This window comes from Heliangelus exortis, chromosome 8 (assembly GCF_036169615.1).
Source record: "Heliangelus exortis chromosome 8, bHelExo1.hap1, whole genome shotgun sequence".
Taxonomy (NCBI): Eukaryota; Metazoa; Chordata; class Aves; order Apodiformes; family Trochilidae; genus Heliangelus; species Heliangelus exortis.
The window spans coordinates 1,555,762-1,578,536 of NC_092429.1; the positions used below are offsets into that span (position 1 = coordinate 1,555,762).

Consider the following 22,775-nt stretch of genomic DNA (forward strand, 5'->3'; position numbering starts at 1 on the left):
CTTAGAAGCTGGGAAATGAAAACAAGAAACTTCCTAACTCCCCTGGGAAGCAAACAGGGATCTTGGAAGGGGTCTGAGAGCACAGATCTGATGTTAAGAGAAACTATTTCCTTGCCTTTCTGTACAGCTGCTAAAATGGCAAGGAGCATAAAGGGAACCCCACCTTTTAAGAGCACTCTGCATCCTCCCCATCCTGAGCAAGTGCCTTCCTTCCCTGAATTCAGAGATGTTTCAGAAGCTGTGTGCATTAAGGGATTGCTGCTCATTACCTGGACACTCCTAAATGAGCCAGGAGATGTCAGCCCCACAGGCTGGAGGAGATCCTGTGGTGAGATGCTCAAAGGCTGCTGGTGGGGAGAAGGAATGCAAGAAATGCTGAAGATGGAAAAAAGAGACTGGGAAGAAGCCAACCTCCTCCACTCTCCCTTGTGGAATACACAAAGAATGGAAAGACCAAGTGCCACTCACTGCTTCAGGTGACCTCCAAGCTGTGGTGTAGGAAACTGAAGAGTATTTTGAAGGCTGACCTGAAGGGTATTTCTTCTGTTGAGTATTTCCCAGATCCTGTTGGCAATGGGAGCCAGCAGTCACCTGGATAAAGCTGCAGAGCATCTCTCTCTCTCTCTGCTTTGTCTCACATCCCTCATGCTGCCAGCTTCTGATGTTGTAGGAGGACTGTGCAGCCAATGTTGTAGTTGTCTCTGCTCATCTGGAGTATTTGAAACGTGCTGCCTTGCTCCAGGATAAGCCAAGAAAGAGGTGAGAGATAGAACACATCAAGGGATTTAAGCTAACTGGCATGAAAGCTTGATATCATAATAAACTTGGCAATAACTCTGAAAAATGGATTTTGTTGTGTTTGCTCAGGTTACCATCAGCAAAAGGAGTCAAAAGCAGGCAGAACACCCAGGGTACCAGAACACCTGGAGAGATTAGAGGTACAAGGACCAATTTACTGAAGTTCTCCTAATACACCAACAAAAATGCTCAACAGACATCACCTTACTTCCTGAATGTCTACAGTGTCCTGGTTAACACAGCATTTGTCTATTATTGCCCATTAGTGTGTGAAACAGGATCAGTAATCCCAGAGTAAGAAGCCATTTGAGCTGATCAGGGGCCAGGAATACAAAGGAAGAGTTGAGGAGGGGGAAAAGGTGATTAAAGAAAAGGGGCTGGGAGAATTGGCAGGGAAATGAAATCGTTTGGCAGAACAAGGACAATTAAGGAATTTTTCCAAAGTTTAAGTATACTTGGGTGAGTTTTCACCCAAGCTTCTTAGCTCACCCAAGTGTCCAGGATTGCAGAAGGCTTTAATATATATATTTTCTTAGAACAACTGACACAGGTGGAACACAACATCCTCAAGCATGCAATTCCTCCCCAATGGCTGAGCTTCATTGTGTGGAGAGCAATTGCTAAGCAACCAGAATACATACTTTTCCCTCACAGTAGCACTATTATTTACCTGTTTCTAAGTCATAATTGCCAGGATAAAATAAAATGCCAGCAAAGAGAGAACTGTGAAATGTCCTACATGCCTCAGCAGGAAAGGATGAGTGGTTAGTTGACTTTCCACAGTGCTTCCTGTCAGCAGCAGAGTAATTGGTTAATTCTTCCATCCAGCACACCCTCCAGAAGCACATTTAGACAGAAAGTTTGGAAGCTCCCCTCTGTGCCTTGCGTCACCATTCCATCCATCCACAGCAGCACAGCATCCCCCAAATAATGCTAACCTGGCAGCAAACTAATTAGAAAAATTATTCCAAGGGATTGTGGTTTGCTGGTGCTACCTTTACTTCTTTTTTAAAGGAAGGAAAGCCAGGAGAAACATTTTTAAATCAAGTCTCTTTTTCAGAAATCCTGGCTTTCAGTATTTGGTCTTTAAAAGGAAAAATAAAAGATCTTTTTCAGGCTTTCAGTGTGAAAAATTATTACGTGGGGCAATGATTGTAAAACATAAAGCAGAACCTCCCCACATCTTTTTTTTCTTGTTTTTTGAGCAATTTGCTGTCTAAATGCATGTGTATAATATGTGCTCCTGAAGCAAGAAAAGGAACCTGTTCCTTTGGACTTGTCAGTTCTGGAAGGAATTGGGTGGGCTCTCTTACACCTCAGCTTTTGCTTGCTTTAAGTCAGGCATCTGTGCAAATGTGGGACTGCAAAGGTGACTTGGGAGAGATGGTTATCTCTAGGACCTTGATTAATGGGTGATGCACAAGGGAAGGACTTAATCTGACTCTCAGAAGTCAGCATCTCACTTTTAGGCTCTGATTTGAACATATTTGAGGTTAAAAACACCCTGCTGGGCCAGCAACATTGTGGAAAGAGATGGAAGGGCAATCTGATCCTAAGCAGGAGGCAGTGAAACCATCATCCCTCACCAAGAGGTGAGGTGTGGTGCATTTCCATTAAAAAAGAAAAGGGTTGGGGCAGGAGAACTGGAACCAGCATTGGGTCACTGGAGGAAGTGATCAGTTTAGAGAAAGAGAGCAGTTGAGCAATGTTTGTGTCCCCTGGACAGAAGAGTAAGATTTTTGAGGCCAAAAGGAGATCAAGGTAAGTGAGAAAAAAGCCACAAAATGACACCTTTCTCTGGGACTAAACCAAGAAAGACAGGTGAGCAGAGAGAGGCAGAGGCAAGGAGAAGATGGGAAGAGTCAAAAACATGGGAATAGTCACTTGCACTGGAAAATAACTCAGCTAAAGCAACTGCAGCAAAGGAGGGAATAAATTTGCAGTGGAAATGTCAGAGGACTGACATGGATGTGATCTGCAGCTCGGGGCCTAAGGCAGGAGATGTAATTGTCAAGATGAGCCAGTGCTGGGAATAAATAAGAGCAAGGCAGGCCATGGGAGAGAGGAAGAGATGTGAGGGGGAGGTAAGTGAATCAAACAAGGGAGAAATGGCTGGGGGGAAACTTCGAGCAAGAAAAAGAACATATCAATGAGCCACAAGCTGTGGAAGGGTAAAATGGCCAAGAAAACAGGTGCCAAGAGTAAGTGCTTCAACATCAAAACAACAGAAGTCACTGTGGATGAAAATGTAAGGATGGGAAGTGACAGCCAAGGCTTGAAATCAGAGCCATGGCTGGTGAGAAAGAGCTGGGAAGACAGCAGTGATCTGAAAAGAGCTGGAGGCAGGACTGCCAAAACCTGGAAAAGATCCCAAGAAAATTTAAAAAAAAAACCAAAAAACAAAAACCAAACAAACCTGTACAGCCAGTGCATAAGAGAAGGGAGAACTTAGACCTTTCCAGTGATGGAGTTACTTCTCTAGATCCCACACAAGTGCAGAAAAAGGGAAAAGACAAATGAAGAGTATAAACTGGAGAGACAGACATGAGAGGAAGCAATAAAACACATATTTCCTGCTGCCTTTATTTCCCTTCTATCACAGCCAAGGGGCACACTGTGTCCCTTCCACCTGCCAGTGCTACATTAGTAGCAGAATCAGCATTAGTAATTTTACCCCATCCTGGTCCCAGTTTTACTTTTAGCTCCCCCTCAGTGTGTCAGAAAATTAGATGACAGCCCCTATTTAAACATCTACCTATGCCTGACTTTTTGGTTTTTTTTTCACACCATCCTACCAAATCCTGGTGCTGTGAAATAGATTTGGCCTGAATAAGATTTCACTCTTCTAATTTAAGATGCAGTTCATCAGCCACATCTCCCTACAACCCAGGAGAGCCACAAGACAGCACCAAAACTCCCCAAACATGCCACACAAACCTAGTACTTAAAATAAAACAATATATGGGATCATACTGTATTGGATTATATATTATAAATGGAGTAGCAAAGTCATATTCTCTGGGAGCTTTGAAGAGATGCTGATGTATTGAACAACTTCAACCCTCCCTCAATAAAACCTTCAATAGAAAGCTGAGCAAAGCTGAGTGCAGGAAAGACTCTTGGGCTGGGAGGGGTTTTGGTACTTGTTTTGTGGGGTTTTTAAGTTAAAATACCAAAAAACCAAAAAGATGCTTGTCTTTGCTCAACTGCAACACCTTCTGTCTCACCAGACAGAGCTTCCAAAAGATGGTTCCATGACAGAAAACTCCAAATTACATGTTTGAGGATTTTTCTTACACTTTCCTGTAAGTCCCCAGAATTGAGATGCTGCATTGGAGGCAGAATACACCACTGACTATTGGTTTGCTTGACAAACACCCCACATTTCATAGGGAAAAAACCCCAAAACCCTTAACTAAACAACTCACTGCCTTTTTTATTACCACTGGAAGAAAAGTTTTTTGTGTATTTAGTTATTTAAAGTTGTATCTCCATTCCTACAGATTTCAGGGCCTCTGAAATTTTCTGAAGGGCAGACACCAGGAATTCTTGGAGAGGCCTTTGAGGTGATGTTTTGGAGTGCTCTGAAAGGCCCCAGAAGCCAGAACCACCTGGCAACCCTTTGGCTTGCACTGTAAGAGCTGAGCCAACTGCAGAAGAAAGGAAAAGTCCATCCTTGCTCATTTTAGAGAGTCAGGACACAGGCACAGAGAAACTACCCACATCTATGAGCTTAGCAAAGGCTGAACAGGACCCTCTCTATACAAATGGTGACCTTTGGAGCTCTCTCCAGTTCATTAGCAGCCAGCTGCTTTCATCAGGCTATCCCTCACCCAGTAAGCAGCTTGTATTTTAGGTCTAGCACCCAACAATTACAGCCTCTGGAGATGGTTTTCTAAGATTTTAGGTCTTTTAAAACACTCACTGCTTAAAAGGAGGTCAAGATGACTTCAAGTTGCACCAGGGGAGATTTAGATTGGATGTCAGGAGAAAACTTCCTCACAGAAAGGGTTGTTAAGCACTGGAACAGGCTCCCCAGGGAGGTGGCTGAGTCTCCATCCCTGAAAGTGCTTAAAAACTGTCTGGATGTGGTTCCTGGGGACATGATTTAGTGTTGGGTCATCAGAGAGAGGGTAACAGGGTTAGGTGGAGGTTGGACTCAATGATCTTGAAGGTTTTTTCCCAGCCTGAGCAATTCTATGATTCTATAACAAGCTCCAGAATGGATTTCAGATTAGTCACAAATCAATGAACTCCATCTTCAAGAAAAATACCTTGAGAGTTCTCAAGGTATTTGAGAACCTTGAGAGTTCTGAGTGGCTTGGATGCCAACACTGCCAACACTGAGTTCATCACCCAGGTCACTGTCCCACTCCAGTGGAGCACTGCAAAGTTTCCTCTGCCACAGACAAATGATTTGCACCCAGAATGTGGATGAAGAAGCCAATAGTACCTGTAACCCTATTGCCTTTCACTTGCCACTTAGCCCTTAACCTGGATCTGCTATGGTTTGGCTTTTTTTCCTAGTAAATCACATCAGAGGAAGACAGAACACAGTTTATTTGAGTTCCTCACACTTCTTAATGTTTAAACAAAAAAACCCCAACAATTTCTTATCATCCCACACAACCATTTTTTAAAGTTTTTATGTTCTTATGTCCTAGTAGAGTCTTGCTTGATTTCTCAGAGAACACTTACATGCCCTCCATATTATCCACAGTGAGTAATCACACATTATACCAATCTGTATTGTGATTATTTCCTCATTTCAGAGCTACAACTTAATATTTTACAAATTAATTCAATAAGCCAACTCACTCTTCACAGGCAGAGCCTCTCTGGAGTGACTCCAAAGAGAAGCCACAGCAAAATCTTAGAATTTCCCACATCCTTTGCACTGGACATGATGAAAAATGCTTTATGCTCCTACAGAGCTGTAATCTGAAGGTACCTCCAAGAGGATCCTTGTTTGGACAGACCAGCTCACCTCTCCTCTCACCATTATTTTACACACTGGTGGTGTGTTTTCTGACTGCAAGGAGCCTTTGCTGCTCAGCATGTGTGCATGCCATGGATTTGCCTGTGACTAAGCACCTTGCCTCTTGTGAGTCACAGCCAGGAGCAGGTCCTTGCTCACCACCCTGCAGAGATACCTCTGCACCCATGGCCAGCAGCACCCTAATTCCTGCCCAGTGTCACCCACTGGAATCCAGACAGAGGTCACCTCCTTGTTCATGGTAAAGGACAAATGTTACCAGCTGCCATTTTCATGGATGAGAGGGAAAAGGCACAATCCAACCACAAGTATGGAAAAAAAAAAAAATATATATATATATATAATCAGAGGATTGTTCTTCCTGGTAACAGATGCAACCAATTCCAGCACCCACTTTGTGGGTTCCTCAGACTTGTGCATCCTGCCATGCAAACCCCCAAAAAACTACAGCTTGCTTTGGCTGGCAGCATCTCCACTCAGGCAATGGGAAGGGTACAGAAACCACTGCTGAGCCTCAGAAAAACTTCCTCCTCCTTTCAAAGGAAGGATTTCAAGCTTTTTCATAAGCCAACATATTTCTCTGCTCTTGGTCTCACCTGTGATAGCTGACCAGGAACAGAAATCTTCACCACTAACCCAAGCTCACATTATTTTTTGTCTTTTACCCTTGCTCTTCCAGATTCTGAGTTCTGCAGCACTTGGTTCACAAATTATCACTCCCCTTTGCACACAAGGAGTACTTTAATTGATGTTTCTTAGATCACCTACACCCTACCAGCTCTCTCAAACTAAATGTGTATTTATTTATGGTTATTTTTCACTTAAAAACACAAAACAAAGCAAAAAACCTGCTTAAGGTCACTCCACTTACTCTTCAGCAGCATGACCACACCTCCAGTTTTGTCAAGTGCCTCATGTTCCAGTGCTGGGAAACACCACAAAACGCATGGTGCACAATCAGCAGAACTGACACACAGCTTTGTGCACTGCAGCTTAATCCAAGAAATAAATTCATGCTTTCTCTTGCACCACAGCCCAGAGCTGCAGGGACAGCCCAGGCATCACTGGAAAACCAGGTAAGCTGGCAGGCAGGGAAGGAAAGCTGGGAGGGGCTGGAAAAATCAGAGCATTTTGATGCACTTAACATTAATTTTTATTCTCTTGTGGGTTTTACAGGTGCCCCTTCACAGCAACATTTAAAACAACTTCTTTGCTTGCACAGCAGCACTGTGTAATACTGACCAAAAATCCATCTGATGCCACAGGTCAGCTGAGAGCCAGAGAGCAGCTCTCCAGGTGGGAAAGCAAACTGGGCTGGATCTTGTCTTGCAGATGAGGTTATGGTTAGTCACCAGTTTAAAGAGATAAGAAATCTGTGTCAAAATCTTGCTGGACTCAGCTTTTGCATCAGCTGTATTCCAATCATCTCCATTTATTTTCTGTTCTTGGGAGGACAGAGTTTGAATATAATTATTTCAGCAGCTTCATTGTCTTTTGCTAATTAACAGTGACTCATTTCTTTCCATTCTAGATGTGTTTCAAGCTGTCTTACTCCATTCTGGATGGAGGTATATAATTATAAATGAATCATTAAAAGCCTGTTTTGTGTGCCTACAGCCACCTCTGTTTTGAGCTACAAGTATCTCCAGGCAAAACTTGCAGCATCCAACTTCAGGATTCTCTCCAATAAATTCACTGGGCTCACCTTGCAGTTCATACAAAAAGGGGGTGCTATCATTTTGAGTTTGTAAACAGACTTAAATGCAATGAATTAAAGAAATGCAAACTAAAAAAAAAAAAAATACTGCAATAACAAACTCTAAATTATGTACCAAAAGAAATGTATAAAACCACTACAGTTTTTAATTCAAGACCTGTGACCAAGCCAACATTGTTTCTTTCTAAAATCCCTCTATACCAGCTACCCCAGGCATAAATCATAGTTTTTCCTACAAAAGCCTTCTCTAAAACATGAAAGTGAAATATTTCAACTGAGAAAAAGATCCAGGAGCTTCAAAACCCGACAGCACCAGACAATGTCTAAATATAGGCAGACAAAACACTTATCTGCCTATTTTTAGCTGAGAAAATAGCTTCAGTTGTAGCTCAGAGATAGCACAAATTATCTCTGCAGCAGTTTCTGTTGAGAGAGGTTTGCATTTGTACTGACAGCCAAACAAGCAGTGACCCCCAGATGTTTGGGCTGCCCTCCCACTGTGGTTTGGTTTGGTTTCTTTGGTCCTTTACCCAGCTCCTGGTCAGGAAGCACCAGCATCCTCCCAACCAAGCCAAGGTAGGATGCAAGCTGGTGGAAACACTTTACTAAGGGAGAAAGCAGCAAAATCTTACATTTCTCTAACATTACCTCATTTGTCCACATCTCATTCTCTTTGGGAGCTGTTAAAATGAAGCAGGGAGGGGGAAGAGTGACAACAAATAAAGGGATTTTCTTGCCTTACTAGGCAGGCAGCCCCTACCTCCCACCTGAGGGAGCCCAAACAGATTTAAGTGAAGACCTTCAGGTAATTTTTATGATCTGCCTGCAAACAGTGGGTGAGCTACCTCACAACTGAGCAGCTTTTTTTTGAGGAGTCCACAGCTCTGCAATCTCCCAGTTCCAGTGTTTCAGCCCCAGGAATGAGCCAGATAATATTTCTGCCTACTGAAGAACAAACAACATCACTGAGCAGATGAAATCCTTTAAGGCCCAGATCCAACACTCTCCAGTTCTCTCTACATCTTTCACATTGTCATGAAACTTAGGAGAAACCACAATAAATCTGCTTATTTCAAAACCAGACCAGGGTATCCATCTCCCAGAAACAGCTCAGTGTAACTAACAACTACTTCCCCCACAGAAGATCTGAGATGTTCTGACAAACACAGCTGACCTCCTTTTGCAAGGTAAGTAAATGCTCCACAGGAAACACATTGTGAAATACAGGAAGCCAGTTCAATCAGAATAATTGATTCTTACAACAAAACCTGATGTGATTTAGATAAATGATAAACATTTTTGGATGAGATAATATCCAGAGGTCCCTTCTAACTTCAACCACTCTGTGATGTAAATACTTTTTAAATAAACATACAAAACCCAAAAAAACATGTTTTTAAGTCATGGGTGGCTTTTTTTTTTTTTTTTTTTAACCAGTTCTAGGCTTTTATTTTTTGTATCATGCAGGAAAGTCTCCTCTCTTTTTTTAACTATTCCCAGCTTGCAGCATATTTCTTCAGTCCTTGTCTAATTCAATTTTAAATGATCACAGAAATAAGACTTCAACCTGTTTCACAGGGTATGATCCCACAGCCTGAAATAACATTTAAAAAAAAAAAAAAGGAAAAATCCCCACACTTCTCCAAAACAGCAGAACTCCTGAATTTCTGCTTTTCACCCCACTGCTGCTGCTTAAGCTCCCTATTACCCTAAATATTTCCTCTCATTCCATGGGATTTACAGATTTCAGCAATGGAAAGGAGTGACTGGGAGTATTACCTTCTGCTTAGTTTCCCAGCCTGACTACAGTTTTATTATCCTTTTTAATCCTCCATGCAAATCTCCATCCCCTTCATGGTTTGAACTTTCCCTACCCATCCCTTAATTCATTAAGATGATGGCTTCAGGGTGGCTGCAAGCCAGCCCCAGCTGAACTCAGCATTTCTGCTGAACCTTTGGTGTCAGTCCCAATTGCCCAAATAGATACTGATTTTTTTTTTGATTTTTTTTTTTAATTTTGGGGATTTTTTTGACATTTTGTTTTTAATGCTGCAATGCAATGTGCTGCCCATGATCCCCATCTGGAGAGCAACCTGCAGTATTACAAGCACAGACTCAACACCACATCCATGCCCCAGCTTCAGGAAGATTTTTTTCAGATGAGCATGGAAAATAGGATCAATCCCTGAAAAGTTTTTTGCAGATTCTGACCACCAACCTGCAGAGGAACACTCTTGGGAGAGGCAGAAATCTGTAGCCTGGGTGCTGGCAAATGCCTGGGAACCATGAAACAAACCCTGTGGTTTGCTGGTTCATTACAAATGCTGTACAAAAAAAAAAAGCTAAAAAGAAACAGTTAAAAAAGTAAAAACAGATGAATTTTTTTTAGTAAGTGTCAAGAATGCTCTTGTGCAAACAACTGCCTTCAAACCCAGTGAGTTTTCCTTTAGCCCTGGTAGAAAAGCAAGGTAGATTTGCACTGGACATTTGGCACTGCACATTTCAACACAGCATTAAAAATCTGATCTAAATGTAGAGCAGAATCTCCCCACCCTGAAAAAAAAGTACACTCCTTATTGTAGTTAATATTCACCAGATCAGCTCCTAAAAGAATTCTTAAGGCCTTGATTTCCTTATGCTTTGGGTATCATCAGAGAACTTATTTTTGTTTCAACACAGAAACTTGAGGCAAAACTGTCAAAATGTCTCCAGAGACCTGAGCCAAATGTGTAGCAATGGAATAAATTAGAAGCTGGCTGTCACACCTAACCCAGGAGCTGGGAAGTATCAAAAAATAGGGTAAGAAAACTGGTTTGGATGCTTCAAATGTGTAGCTACAAATATATTCTTCACAGTCTTGGTTTTCCCTCTTGGGGAATCATCTCTTTGGATTTATTAGCACAAAGCTTTAGTTATAAAATATGGAGGATTGTGGAAACCATCTTAAGTCTCACAAAAATACAGAGAGAATTTGTGCAAAAGCAGCTTATAAGGCTTCTTACATTTAGATTTCCACTTGAAGATCTATATCCTATATATCTCATCTCTTGCATGATTCATGAAAGTTCTTTTGTTGGTGTTTGCCACTTTCACACAAAACATTATTATGACACTGCAGCTGCCCTGGAATTATTGCTTTGCTGACAGCCTGCCCATTTTTTCCTTTGCTGGTTACTGAGCTTAGACCAGCTCAAGAAAACCCAGTTCTAATAAGAAAAAAAAAAAGAAAGAAAAAAAAAAACAAAACTCAACAACTCAAACAACTCAAGAGTATCTCTGATTTTTAGGTGCCCATGTGTGCTAACTTAAAATGTTTATGTAAGTCACAGCTCACCCCCTCATAGTTCTTACTTTTGTATTACCAATGGAAGTCAAATGTAAAGGGATTTCTGAATAAATGGGCCTGAAAAACTACTCACAGAAGGAACAAACTTATTGTGCTTTACCCCCTCCAAATAGCTCTTGTATTTGAACTCTGTTGCCATCCCAGGACCAGGTAAGTTTCCACCATCAGGGCACCTTTAGCACATGTTGATATCACAGGCTGAATTTTGTACAATTTCAGTGGTTTCAGAATATTTGACCAAGAAATGGGTTCCTACCACAGTGTCGTGGGGTTCTGGTTTATCCTCTAATTTTTTTCTTTCCATTCTTTAACAAATAATTGGCTTTTTTGACCACTTGTGGGTGCTGAACTTGCAGCTCTCTGGGACTTCTATCCTGGGCTCAGGATCTTGCTCCTGAGCAGCAATGCTGTTCTGCAGCTCTGATTCTTTCATGCTTAGATATATCACTTTTTATTTATCTACACAGAAATCTTCCTAACACTTTATTGCCCACTCACTGAGTCTCTGAATGCTCATATCATTCCAAAGCTGTTTCAACACAACAGCACATACTGGGCTTACACAACTCTAACCTGCCCCTGGGGTGTGTTTTAGGCAGAACTGAAGCACAATTTAGCAGCCCAAAGAGCTTGAGGACCAGAGATGGATTGCACCACTCCTCCAGAAAACCTCTCAAGCACGGATGTGCTCCTTGAGAGAATGGTCAGGCCCTGGGAAAATGGAAATGCTGGAGGAAAGGACCCACCTGGCATGGGGTAGGGAAGAGTGTTAACCTATTTTAAAATAAAACCTATTTTAAAACCTTCATGGTTAGAACTCAGAAAATGGGGAAGATGAGAGCAGTGCCCAAGCGAGGAATGTGAGGGGGATTTAAAGATGCTGGAGGCACAACCTGCTGGAGCAGCACTTGGATCACAGCCACCCTCACCAGCAACTCACTAGGAGGCTGGAAACAGAGATTAAAGGCTCAAGCAAAACTAGAGGACTCAGAAGCTATCTGCTCACTTATAAGAGATTAACAGCAGTAATTAAAAAGCAGCAACCTGAGTACCACCAGTGGGGTTTTGTGGCTGATGTATCACTGAAGATAGAAGAGATGCTGTGGGACACGATGGGCTGCAAGGGAAGAGAGGAGCTGCAATGCCCTCTTGTGTTCCAAGGGAGACTAAGGAGAAGTTCCCAACTCGTTCCTGAAGGTGGATTCAAAGATCAGAACTCACTCATTTTTAAAAACAAGACCACATGGACAGGCTCCCCATCCTCCTGCAGTCCAGACTGCAAATCTCTGCAGATGCACAGAAGGGAACACTCATCAAATGCTAATAAAGGTAAGCCAAGCCTTTTATTGTCAAAACTCACAATCCAGCTGAAATGAGCTAACTCATTTTGTTAAATTTAGCCACAGCAATTAAATGCAAAAAAAAAAAACCTGAACAAAAGCCCCTGCTAATTCCCCTTTGATTTCTGTGTTTCAGCCATCCGGGCACATAGTTTAAAAATCCTATTTTCAACAGGAAAAGGGGTTTTAAAAGACTGTACCAAATTCATTTAGCATGCCCCCTGTAATTGTCCAACTGCAAGCTGAAACACCAGCTCAGAAGTGTGCTGAGCTTAACAGAAGCTAAAAACAGATTTAGACTTGAAAATAATGACATGAACACCACAGCCAGCAAAGGGGATTGAGAGTGGAGCACTGGAAAACCAGAACCTAAACCACACTTGAAATCTTAAGTTCAGAGTACAGGATTTAAGGTTGCACTGCAATGCCCTTTTTTCAAGATTTAAGCTGGGCATCCAACCTTATTTTGTCATTCAAATCTACCATTGCAATTCCAGAGCATGAACACCCAGGGCTTTGTTCTCTTTTCCTCCTTCTAGATCAATTTCATCATTTTGGGATTAAAGTTTCTGGTTTGGAATTCATCTCTTAGCAATCCCCCTGAGAGTTTCTTTGGGACTTTTTTCCAAGCCATTCTTCTAAAACCTGGCCAGGAATTAAATAAAGCCTTTTTCCTCAACCTGTTGCAAGTGATCCTACCACCACCCTGAACTCTGCTGTGAGTGGAAAGCCAGGAACACCAATCCCCTGGCCAAGAGTGGAGTTGAAGACTCAAAGGTTTCATGAAGATGCACCCAAAAAAAGTGAGCACGAGAGCTTTTAATTTTAAGAAGTAAAATTTTAAGAACAAGGCAATCACTTTGCAAACTTCCATCCATCCTACACCAACTGACAGGCACCAATACTGATTAATAAATACAAGATAATCATCCAGTGCCCTTCAAAAAAACCCCAACAAAACAACCAAGAAACAACTCATAAAACAGCCATAAAATGCTAAAAAAAAACAAAAACAAGAACTACATGAGATTCATAACAGAGGGAAATAACCTACCAGTCTTGGTAAGTGGTGATGGCAATACTGGGAGGTGTCAGCAGAGGCAGAGTTGTTGGTCTGCAGACAATGTCTCTGTCAGGTGTCTTTGCCTTTTCTGTTTGCCTTTGGGACAGTGGTGGTAACTGCAAATTCCCAGAACAACATCTCCTTCCTCTCCAGAGGTCTATGCCCAGAGCATGGCTGGAAGTGCTGTAGGACTTACTCAGCCCACACTCCAGGTAATCCAGAGCATTCTGCAAAGAGAGAAAGGCCACTGAGATTCTGCAAATGTTTTCCTTCATGAGGATAAACCCCACTGAACTGCTGCTCCACACCCAGAGCTACTCACAAAAGAGAAAACTCCTGGCAGAGTCTGGGTTATTTTAGCAAGTAACAAATGAGCTTGAAAATTCACTCCTAACTTGTCTAAGTTCCACAGTTAATTCTAACCTAATTCTTCAATAATCCAGGTCGCTTTGGTGACACATTAAACTTCTGATCTTTTAAACTTTTTCAGAGAAAAAAATTCCACTCAACATCCATCTGAAGTGTCATTCCTCCCCTCAGCATGAACACACTGGTTTGCCACTTCTTTTCTGATCAATCACCAGGCAGAGAAAGGCCTTGGACACATCCTAAATCATCCCAGAGCTGTTCAATAAAAGGCACTCTCACCTACCCTATAGGTTACCCTACCCTATAGGTTACCCTACCCTATGTCTGGCATTGTTAGTTTCAAAAGAAGGGCTTTTATCATTTGAAGCTTTCTTTCCTCTTTTAGGTTTTACTGATTTTTACTCAAAAACAGCACCATGAATCACAGAACTAGCTGTCAGTCTTCTCAAACCCAAGCCAGAAGTTCTCCCACAGCAAAAGAGCACTGCAAGAGGGTTGGCAGCTTTGGTCCTACCCAGAGAATTTAGGTAGCCCACAACTGTTCAATATAAATGAGATTATTTCTGTGCTGCTTGTGATATTAGGTCCTCCATGAACAACTGCAGTGTAGCAGGAGTCCTCCACTGCCTCACAAGTTCTACCAGGAGGCAAGTTCTCCATCCTGAGGAGACCATGGAATAACTCTCTGGGAGCATCTACTCTCTGACCTCAAGGAATCTCAGCGTGGGAGTCAAAGACAAATCTGCTGGGATTTGTTTGAGAAAACTGACAGTTTTCTCAGCTTTCTCTGCTTGCTTGCCCATCCCACAACCAGGTGAAGCACTGAGACAGGAAAAAACCTGTCCCACAGCTTCTCTGCTCCTTCTCTGCACTAGGGCAGATCCATGGAGTCACTAAGGCATCACCATCATAATGACCTAGAGAGAAGTTTAAAATATTTGGCATGCTGTGTTTCCAGAAATATGCTGGAGATCTTCAGTGATCCAGATCCTACTCTTTCCCAGCAAAAAAATTCAGGTCAAAAATACTCCTAGGAACCCCAGAAAGGAAAGTCTTCTACATGAGGATCTGGCTTAACCTGCCTTTATTAATAATCTTTACCAGAATGTTAATTTTTTTGTTGTTATTATTTCAGATGTACTCAGCAGACTTTTTTAGCTTCCCATTGGATTTCTGATTCTGGCTTTCATCAAAATCTACAAGGACTGAGTGGACTCAGCATAGTGCTCAGGCAAACTGACTGAAACAGAGCAACGTGGGGTCTGAAAGTGTAAAAGAAACATTTATTTATGGGAGGAGTGCTACAGGACACCCAAACTATCAGGTTCCACTCCTCCACTCTGTTTTCATATACATGCCACATGGTTTTGCATCTTTGGCAAGCCCCAAACAAGACAATTAAGGCTGCAGTTATCACACCATCGTTACAAAGTGATACATTTCTCCAGAGAATGGGAACTGGAGTTTAATTAATAGGGGATTAGGATGATGATTAGCAAGTGTAGTAATGGAATAACACACACATCATCCCATTAGGTGCTCAGCAGCTGCAGTGGGGAGAGATGCTGCAACTTGTAAGTACAGAGGGACACACACAAAGCTGGGATCCAGGAGAGTTTCCAGAAGCTTGGCCAATGTTCCTGCTGCCTGCCAGCACTGCCCTGCCCCAAGATATGCAGGATATGCTCTGCACAAGCCTCTCCTGCACTCTGGTGGTGTGAAAGTTTCTTTATTTGGTTTTAACTGCACTTACCTGATTTTCTGAGCTGCAAACAACTCAAAGGAAATCAGTGAGCAGCCAAAGCAAGACCCATTGAGACTGGCAAAGCAAAACAACACTAAGTTGTCCCTCATTTTTGTAAAGTACTGGGTAAAAACAAAGCATGCCTCCAGAAGAAACTTACCTCATCTGCAGTTACTGCCATGACACTTCTGCTTTTCTTCATTATCAAGATTAAAGTGCACCCCTTTATAAAAAGCTCTTGGACTTCAATTTCACTTCTTCAGACAGGCAACCTGGAGGAAAAAAAAAATATTGCAGTTTTCAAAACCAAACTGGTTTTGGCAACAAGCTATGGAACAAGCTGCTAACATCCCCACTTATTTATAACTGGCTGCCCATTTTCCTAAAAGACTTGGCAGCAGCTGCCATGCCAATGCAGCTCTCATATTAGTGCAAGTGACAATTCAATATTTAATAAAATTGTGTAAAAGGCAACCAGGATTCAGAAGGCTCTGCAGTCTAAGCAAGCCCTGAGACATGTGTAGCAACAATCATTCAAAGCTGACTACTTGGAGAGAATTTTTCTCTAAATGAGCCCTTTTCAGAGGTACAGAGGTCTCTGAGGAGGGCTCAAGCTGGCTCTCACAGCAGAAATGAAATTGCCATTGTAGGTGATTCTAAGACTGATTCTATGATTACACAGAGAAAACACTGAGGGGTTGTGGTTGGCTTTTCTTCCCCCAGCTAACAAGTAGGGCTGGAGTGCCACTTGCTTTGTGCTGAACACATTTTCTCCTCTGCTTGGAAGGATTAGCTTTGAGGTAGATGACTGCTGAGGGACCACTGTTCATAAACAAAAAAAGCTGCTCAGTGCTTTCAGGCTTGGTGCTGCCAGACTTTGAACATGATGCTCACTGAGCAATCAGGGATTTTCCACTGGATTTGGATCATCTCTTCAGGCACCACAAGTTCAGGGGAGCAGCAAGCAATCCAAGCTACCTGCAAAAAAGGGCTGCCAAACCCTGACCAAACACTCCATGAAGCACAGATGTGGCATCAAAATCAGGCAGGGAGTTCTGGGACCGGTCAGGTCCCACAAAGCAGGCTCAGGGAGTTCTCTGGGGTTCAAAGCCCTGGCAGGAGGTATGGAAAGCATCCTACCCACCAACTGCTGGTGTCAGACCCATCCTTTGGTTCTCACCCCAAAACTAATTCAGAAGTCTGAAGTCTCAAGTGTGGCAGCTTCCTAGCTGTGCCATGGAGGGTTCAGATCCAGCTTACCACCACTGTGCCCAGGGTAAAAGTTATTTAGCTGGCACCTCTACCTGTTTCAAGCAGAAAAGCTTAAAGAAAAAAAAAAAAAAGCCACATTCTCAGGCACAGCATCTGTGCCTCTGGTCACAAAGGTCTAAGGACACTGCAGTTTCCAGGAGCCAACTGCTCACCTGCCCTTCCACAGACAGGAGCTGGAAGGAACCTCTAAACCAAGAAGAGAGAAAGCAAGCTCAGAGGAAGCACTGCCACACAGTGCCAGCACTGTAGCTGAGTCTGCCTGCAGTTCTGGCAGTGCCACAGGCACCTCCAGTTGGGTTTGTTTCCTGAGGGATCCTCCAGCCAACACACATCCATCCCTTCATCCCCAGCCAAAGCCTTCCCAGCACTCAGCTCCATGCCAGACACAACTCGCTGCCATTTCAGCCCAAGTGCCAGCACACAGAGCTGCATGTTCCATCCTGCCCTGGAAAAGAGCTGTGGGATTTATCTTCTAAAGCACCAAACTGGCTTGCTTCCAGAAAAACATCACCAGGAGCCTCCAGGACAGAAACTACCAGAGCAACACCTGCCCCAAGGCAGCACGGTTGTGTGGCAATGCTGCTCCTCTCTCCAAAGCCCATCCAGCTTTTTATCCCTCCTACAATTAGCTGAGGAGGACAGAAGTGATAAAAGTCACAGAATCACAGACTTCCAGGTTGGAAGGGACCTCAAGGATCAGCTGGTCCAACCTTTGTTGGCAAAAGCAGGGTCTAGACAAGGTGGCCCAGCACCCTGTCCAGCTGAGTCTTCAAAGTGTCCAAAATCTTGGTGGATCCACCACTTCCCCAGGAAGATGGTTCCATGGCTGACTGCTCCTACTGTGAAGAACATTCCTCCTGTGTCCAAGAGTCAGCACCCTACCAGCAGCACAGGAGTCACAGAATAAAAATCTAGAGTAAGTTTTAAAATTCTATGAATCTTCAACAATTAGGAGAAAGTAAAAAAGTATAAAAATAACCCCAAACTGACTGCAGAGAGCAAACCACATGAGACTCTCTCAAGTTTATATATTTATATTTATATTTATATTTATATTTATATTTATATTTATATTTATATTTATATTTATAAAGCACCTATCACCATACTGATAAACATTTTTGGAACCACTCTGAAGACATCATGCAGGTGAAGAAGGCCATGAGAGTGGTGTGCAGGCACAGACTGGGAATAACCCACTGTGAATATCTGCTGCCAGAAGTGACTACATATTCCACTGTCACAGGGAGATAAAATTCCCAGGGAGAACAAAAGGAGGAAGGAGTTGCATAAGCAGCAGAACCCAGCAGTCTGCAGATTTCTGTCTAATACAGATTTGTGCTTAATAAAGTGCTTTGTGACTGTCCTGATTTGGTGATGCCCAACACCACCAAGCTCACACTGCACCACAGAGGGACTCACAAATGCATCTCCCTGCTGAACACAGCAGTTCCCAAACCAACATAAATACACCCTAAAGTCAATGAACACACACATTAGTGAGCAACCAGAAAAATATCTGGGGGGAGGAGAAAAAAAAACCCAAGCAGCTGAAAGAAGGGGAGTGTCAGAACATCTCCTAAATTTTGCTGAACTTTAGGATCAGAACAGATATAGATGAGGCATGGGGAGAGGAACCAGACTAACAGAGTGTTTCTGTGGAAGCTGAATCCTCCTGTACCATGACTTCCCTTCCTTTATAAATATTTATCAAAGTAAGTTTAACTAGAAGATGAATAATTATAAAGAAAAAAAAACACAACACATCTTTGCTTCACTGTGCATTGCATTTCTGAAGAGATAATCTCAGACTTCCGTTAGCCATGACTAAAATACTGCTGACATCTGAGTCATTCTCGTGGCTTTACAGAAATGATCTGACACCTGGGATGAACATATAGGAGAATAAAAAAAAAAAAAAAAAAAAAAACAAAAAAACAAAAAAACAAACCCAAAACAACGCAGAGAGGCTTACTGGAAATTTTTTTCCCTGTGCACATTGTCAAATTCATGCAATCTCCTGTTACAAGCACAGACTTTCCTTCTGCTACCCAAACTTTCCAAAAAGAAACTCTCCCTGTGTGACTGTGGGCAACAGGGAGTGCCTAAAAGCAGCAGGGGTTGGCATTTGATATCAGACTACAAAGAAAAGTCTTCTTTCTGTGCTGCAGTTGGGCCTAATCCCTTTTGCTGGACTATATCCTAGGTAGGGTATGAGATTTCTTCTCACACCAAGCTGACCTAGTTCTTCTACCTGAAGTTTTTTTTGTGTCCACATTTTACAAAAACGACAGCAAAAGCTCCAGTGATTAAGCTTCAGGGCAAAGGTAGAAAATTAATGGGGTCCAAAACTGGCAGCAGGGAGTGGAAAGGATAAACCAACATGGATGGGTGTGACGAAGCCTCCTTTTCCTACACACTTCTTTAAAAATAGCCACTCAGCTCATCCAGTCTGATGCCCACTATTTAAAGACATTCCTAAAATGCATCTTGCTGTGCAAAGTTCTGGTGTGAGCTGGAAGACAAGGCAGACATTCCACCCCCACCACTGTTTGCCCCACACATTTTGGCTTCCTCATGAAGAGGTTTAAAGCCACTGGGTTATCTGAGAGGCAGATGAACCCTCTCCTCCCTCCTTGAGAAGAGGTGGACGAGGCAGGGCCAGGAGGATTCTATTTTTGCTGCTCATGCAGCTTTTAGTTCTTTGGATTAACAAAAAGTTTTGGCAAGCAGAGCTGTTTATCTGGCTCCTTTCAGGCTCTAAATTCATTTCCTCCCACTTTTCAAGAAGGCAAGATGTAAAGATTGAGAGATAGCAAAAAAAAAAACCACCACCCAAAACAAAACCTGGTGAAACTGAGATCATAAAGCACATTTTGCAATTTCACACCTTTTTTTTTTTCTTTTTCCCAACTGCCAGCAGTGCTGCCCAGCCCATGGCACACATTACTGGGACACTGTTTTTCCTAGCAGCATGTTGAGCCTTACAGGTTCTGCAGAACCTGAAGGTGATCAGAGACAGAAAAAGAAACCAGAATGGTGAATTAAAAGAGAAGCCTTACTTAGGTAAGGGCTGGGAGGAAGGAGATGGTCTGTTTACACAGATAATTACATTATTTGGGAGCTGGGATTCAAACTTGATTCTCCCTAAAGTGCATCAAAATTTCACAGGGTGAAGTTCATACTCAGACAGGGTGATGGGCACCAAAAATAGAAGAAAGTCATAATTTTGGGTTTAGCTCTTGCAGACAAAACACACAAGGCTCTTACTTCATTCAGGCTTGGAAACTGCACATTGTAAGACAAAGAAATTGTGCATGGATTTAAGCTGAGGTATGAATAGCCATCAGGTCTTGCACAGTAATGGGTTTGCATTTTACCTTAAGCAGAGCCAGCAAGCTCAAAATGTGAGCACTGCTTTGCCCCCAGCTTGCTCAGAAGCTCAGTTTCCTTACAAGCAAGGAACTGGAGATCAGGACCAAGTGGTTGCCCAGCCTGGCACAGCCCAGCAGTCCTGGAGCCACAGCAGGAACAAACAGGTAGCATGTTTACAAGCTGTATGAACAAGAAGGAAAACTTCACAGAAATGCGAGTCAGATGTTTCTGCAGAATTACACTTTTTCCCTTCCACCGCTTTAGGCCCTAGGCTAATTTTTTTTTTTTTCCCCCTAAACTTTGAGCTCTGTGACTGCCACTATGATGTCCAGCTGCTTGGACACACTGCCCCAGAAATATACACATCAGCATTTCCCCAACAGCCCTTTTTACTACTTATTCAGAGAGAAGAAGTTGTTTTACCAGTGGGTCTTTCCCCACTTTTTGTGAACAGAAGAAACTAAACTGGTTTGCAGAGCTTCTAGAAGCTCCAGGAAACTCACTCCTCCTTGGAAAAGTCAGCCCACAATTTTCATACAATGCTGAGAAGGCTTCAGAGCACTCCACAAAATCAAAGCAAGGATATCTATCTAAACAAATGCCTGTAACCTATGGAAACAAACTCAGAAGAGAAGGATTTGCCCTGAGAGGTGAAACTAGATTTATTTGTTACCACTGTAATTCTCACATAAGCTAAGTTTACCAGAGAAGTGCTGAGGATCTACCAACATCATCCAGCTAGAGAAGTGGCTCCTTCACTTTGTCCTCTCCCAGGGTTGCTTTTAAGCCTTCTCAGAACTGCCAGCCTGTGGTTTCCAGGCTGAGCATGCAGACCAAGTCTACCTTTAGTTGCTGTTCTTATGCTCTAAGGCATCAGTGTGATGTAATATAGATGCAGATTTATCTGCAATATAAATTAAACCCATTGTTTTATTACAAAAGGGGAATATATAGGACACCCCTCAAACATATCTGAGAAAGTTCTGTCCAAGTTGGGGCAGGGCCAAAGAAAAAACTTAACCAAACCACCCTGCTTCCTGTGCTACCACTGGATAAATTATCCTTATTAAAACAGTGTCTTAACTTTCATTAAGAGGCTTCTTACCGAGGTATTGCCAAGGTTAAGAGGATTGCAGAGACTCATCTTTTCTCTGGCAACATAATCATTAAAGCTGAGAAATAACCAAGTCAATCTACTCCAGGAATTCCAGTAACTCTTTTATTTCCAGCAGAGGGTACAATCAGGGTGTCATTGCTCTTCATTTATGACAGGAAAATCAATACTAATTTGAAGGTATCATGACATTGCTTACTGTCATTAGCCCTAACATGCTCTGCAGAACTCCCCTGAAACAAAAGTAGTATTTTTTTCCACTATTACTGCTCAGACCCCTTTTTTTTCTCAGGAAACTTTTGGGCAAATGTTAACAGCTCAGGCAGAAGGAAGAACTTCAGAAAGCATTATTCGATTTTCTTTACCATGTTAATCATTTTTAAAACTTAGGTTCTAAAAGAATTTGTCTACTATTGTGGACAAATGCAATTAATCTAAAAATCAGTTCTGGCAGCAAGGGAGGATACAGCTTAGCAGTGCTACCTGCCAGCACACAGAGGGTTTGCAAGGTAATTACTTGGGAAAAGTGAAGCAGACTATTAAAAGACACAATTTATACCTCTCTTATTCCACGTGTACATGACTAGCAGAGCCTCCCACTCATCAGAGCAGAGCTGAACAGCATTCAGAGAGCAAAGAACAATTATTAATTATGCTCTTTTTTTCAAAAAAAAAAAAAAAAAGGCAGGTTTTAAAAAAATCTGTTTAAAAATACAACACAACCCCAGCGTGACAGAAAGCGCACGCAACGCCTGGTGCCCCCCTTCAGACTGTTAGGTTGGCTTTGTGAAAAAATAGATTTCTTGTTCCCCAGGGGATTTTTGAGGATGGGAGCAGAATGCACTGAGCTTTGCTGGCCTGCCCAGCTCAGGCAGGATGAGCCTGGGATGGATGAGTGGTGTGGGGAAACTCACTCGTGGTGTCCCCAGCAGCAACTACAGCACCTGCCTGGTGCCACTGGTTCTGTTCTTGCCTTCCTGAACTCCCCCAGACACTGCTCTAATCCCAGAGGAAAAGTTCTTGAGTCCTCAGCTCCCTCTTTTCCCTACAGAGAAAGAGCATCCTCAGAACACATCCTCCAGAAGCCCTGTAGCAGGGGAATATTCCTCACCTTGCCATTTTTTTCCCTCTGTAAAAAAGCAGCAGGAGTACAGTGGGGAAAGACAAAAAGCAACATCAGAACAGCAAAATGTCCCTAGAGAAGCACCAGAAAGCTTCCTGGGACCCACAAAGGTCAGAAGAAACCTGAACTGTACACCAGCAAGAGGCTGGAGGAGAAAACCCAGAGCACCTACAAGCAACCCAGTGAGCAGCAGAGCCCTCAGACCCTGCATGGGAGGCAAGAAATGGCCCAAACTCCTCCATCTGATCCCAGGGCAGAAACTCAGCCCTGGAGCCAGTCCAGAAGTCCAAGGTGGGCTCCTCCTGGTGGGACCCCATCCACACATGAGCCTTGCCATCAACATGGTTTCCTGCAGCCTCCTCTCCCCCTGCAATGAGCCAGGCTCCAGCTTGGTTCCTGCTCAACAGCTGGGGACAGAGCTCTTCATGATGAGCCCCAGTGGTTTTCTGGAACAGTCCTGCTCCAGGCAGGTCCTGCTCAGCACAGCCTCACCAACCACCACCTACCTACCAGAACAA

General features: G+C 42.9%; 1 protein-coding gene across 1 annotated transcript in view; it reads right to left on the reverse strand.

The window, feature by feature from the left end:
- The window catches only part of PDE4B (phosphodiesterase 4B), a 188,030-nt gene that overhangs the window by 150,480 nt on the left and 14,775 nt on the right, over positions 1-22,775 (reverse strand). Inside the window, exons 2-3 of the mRNA XM_071749892.1 lie at positions 15,534-15,645; positions 13,252-13,487 (exon numbers count right to left, since the gene is read on the reverse strand). Coding sequence (XP_071605993.1) covers positions 13,252-13,487; positions 15,534-15,575 — 278 coding nt within the window. The 5' untranslated portion in view covers positions 15,576-15,645. The remainder of the gene's footprint in view (positions 1-13,251; positions 13,488-15,533; positions 15,646-22,775) is intronic.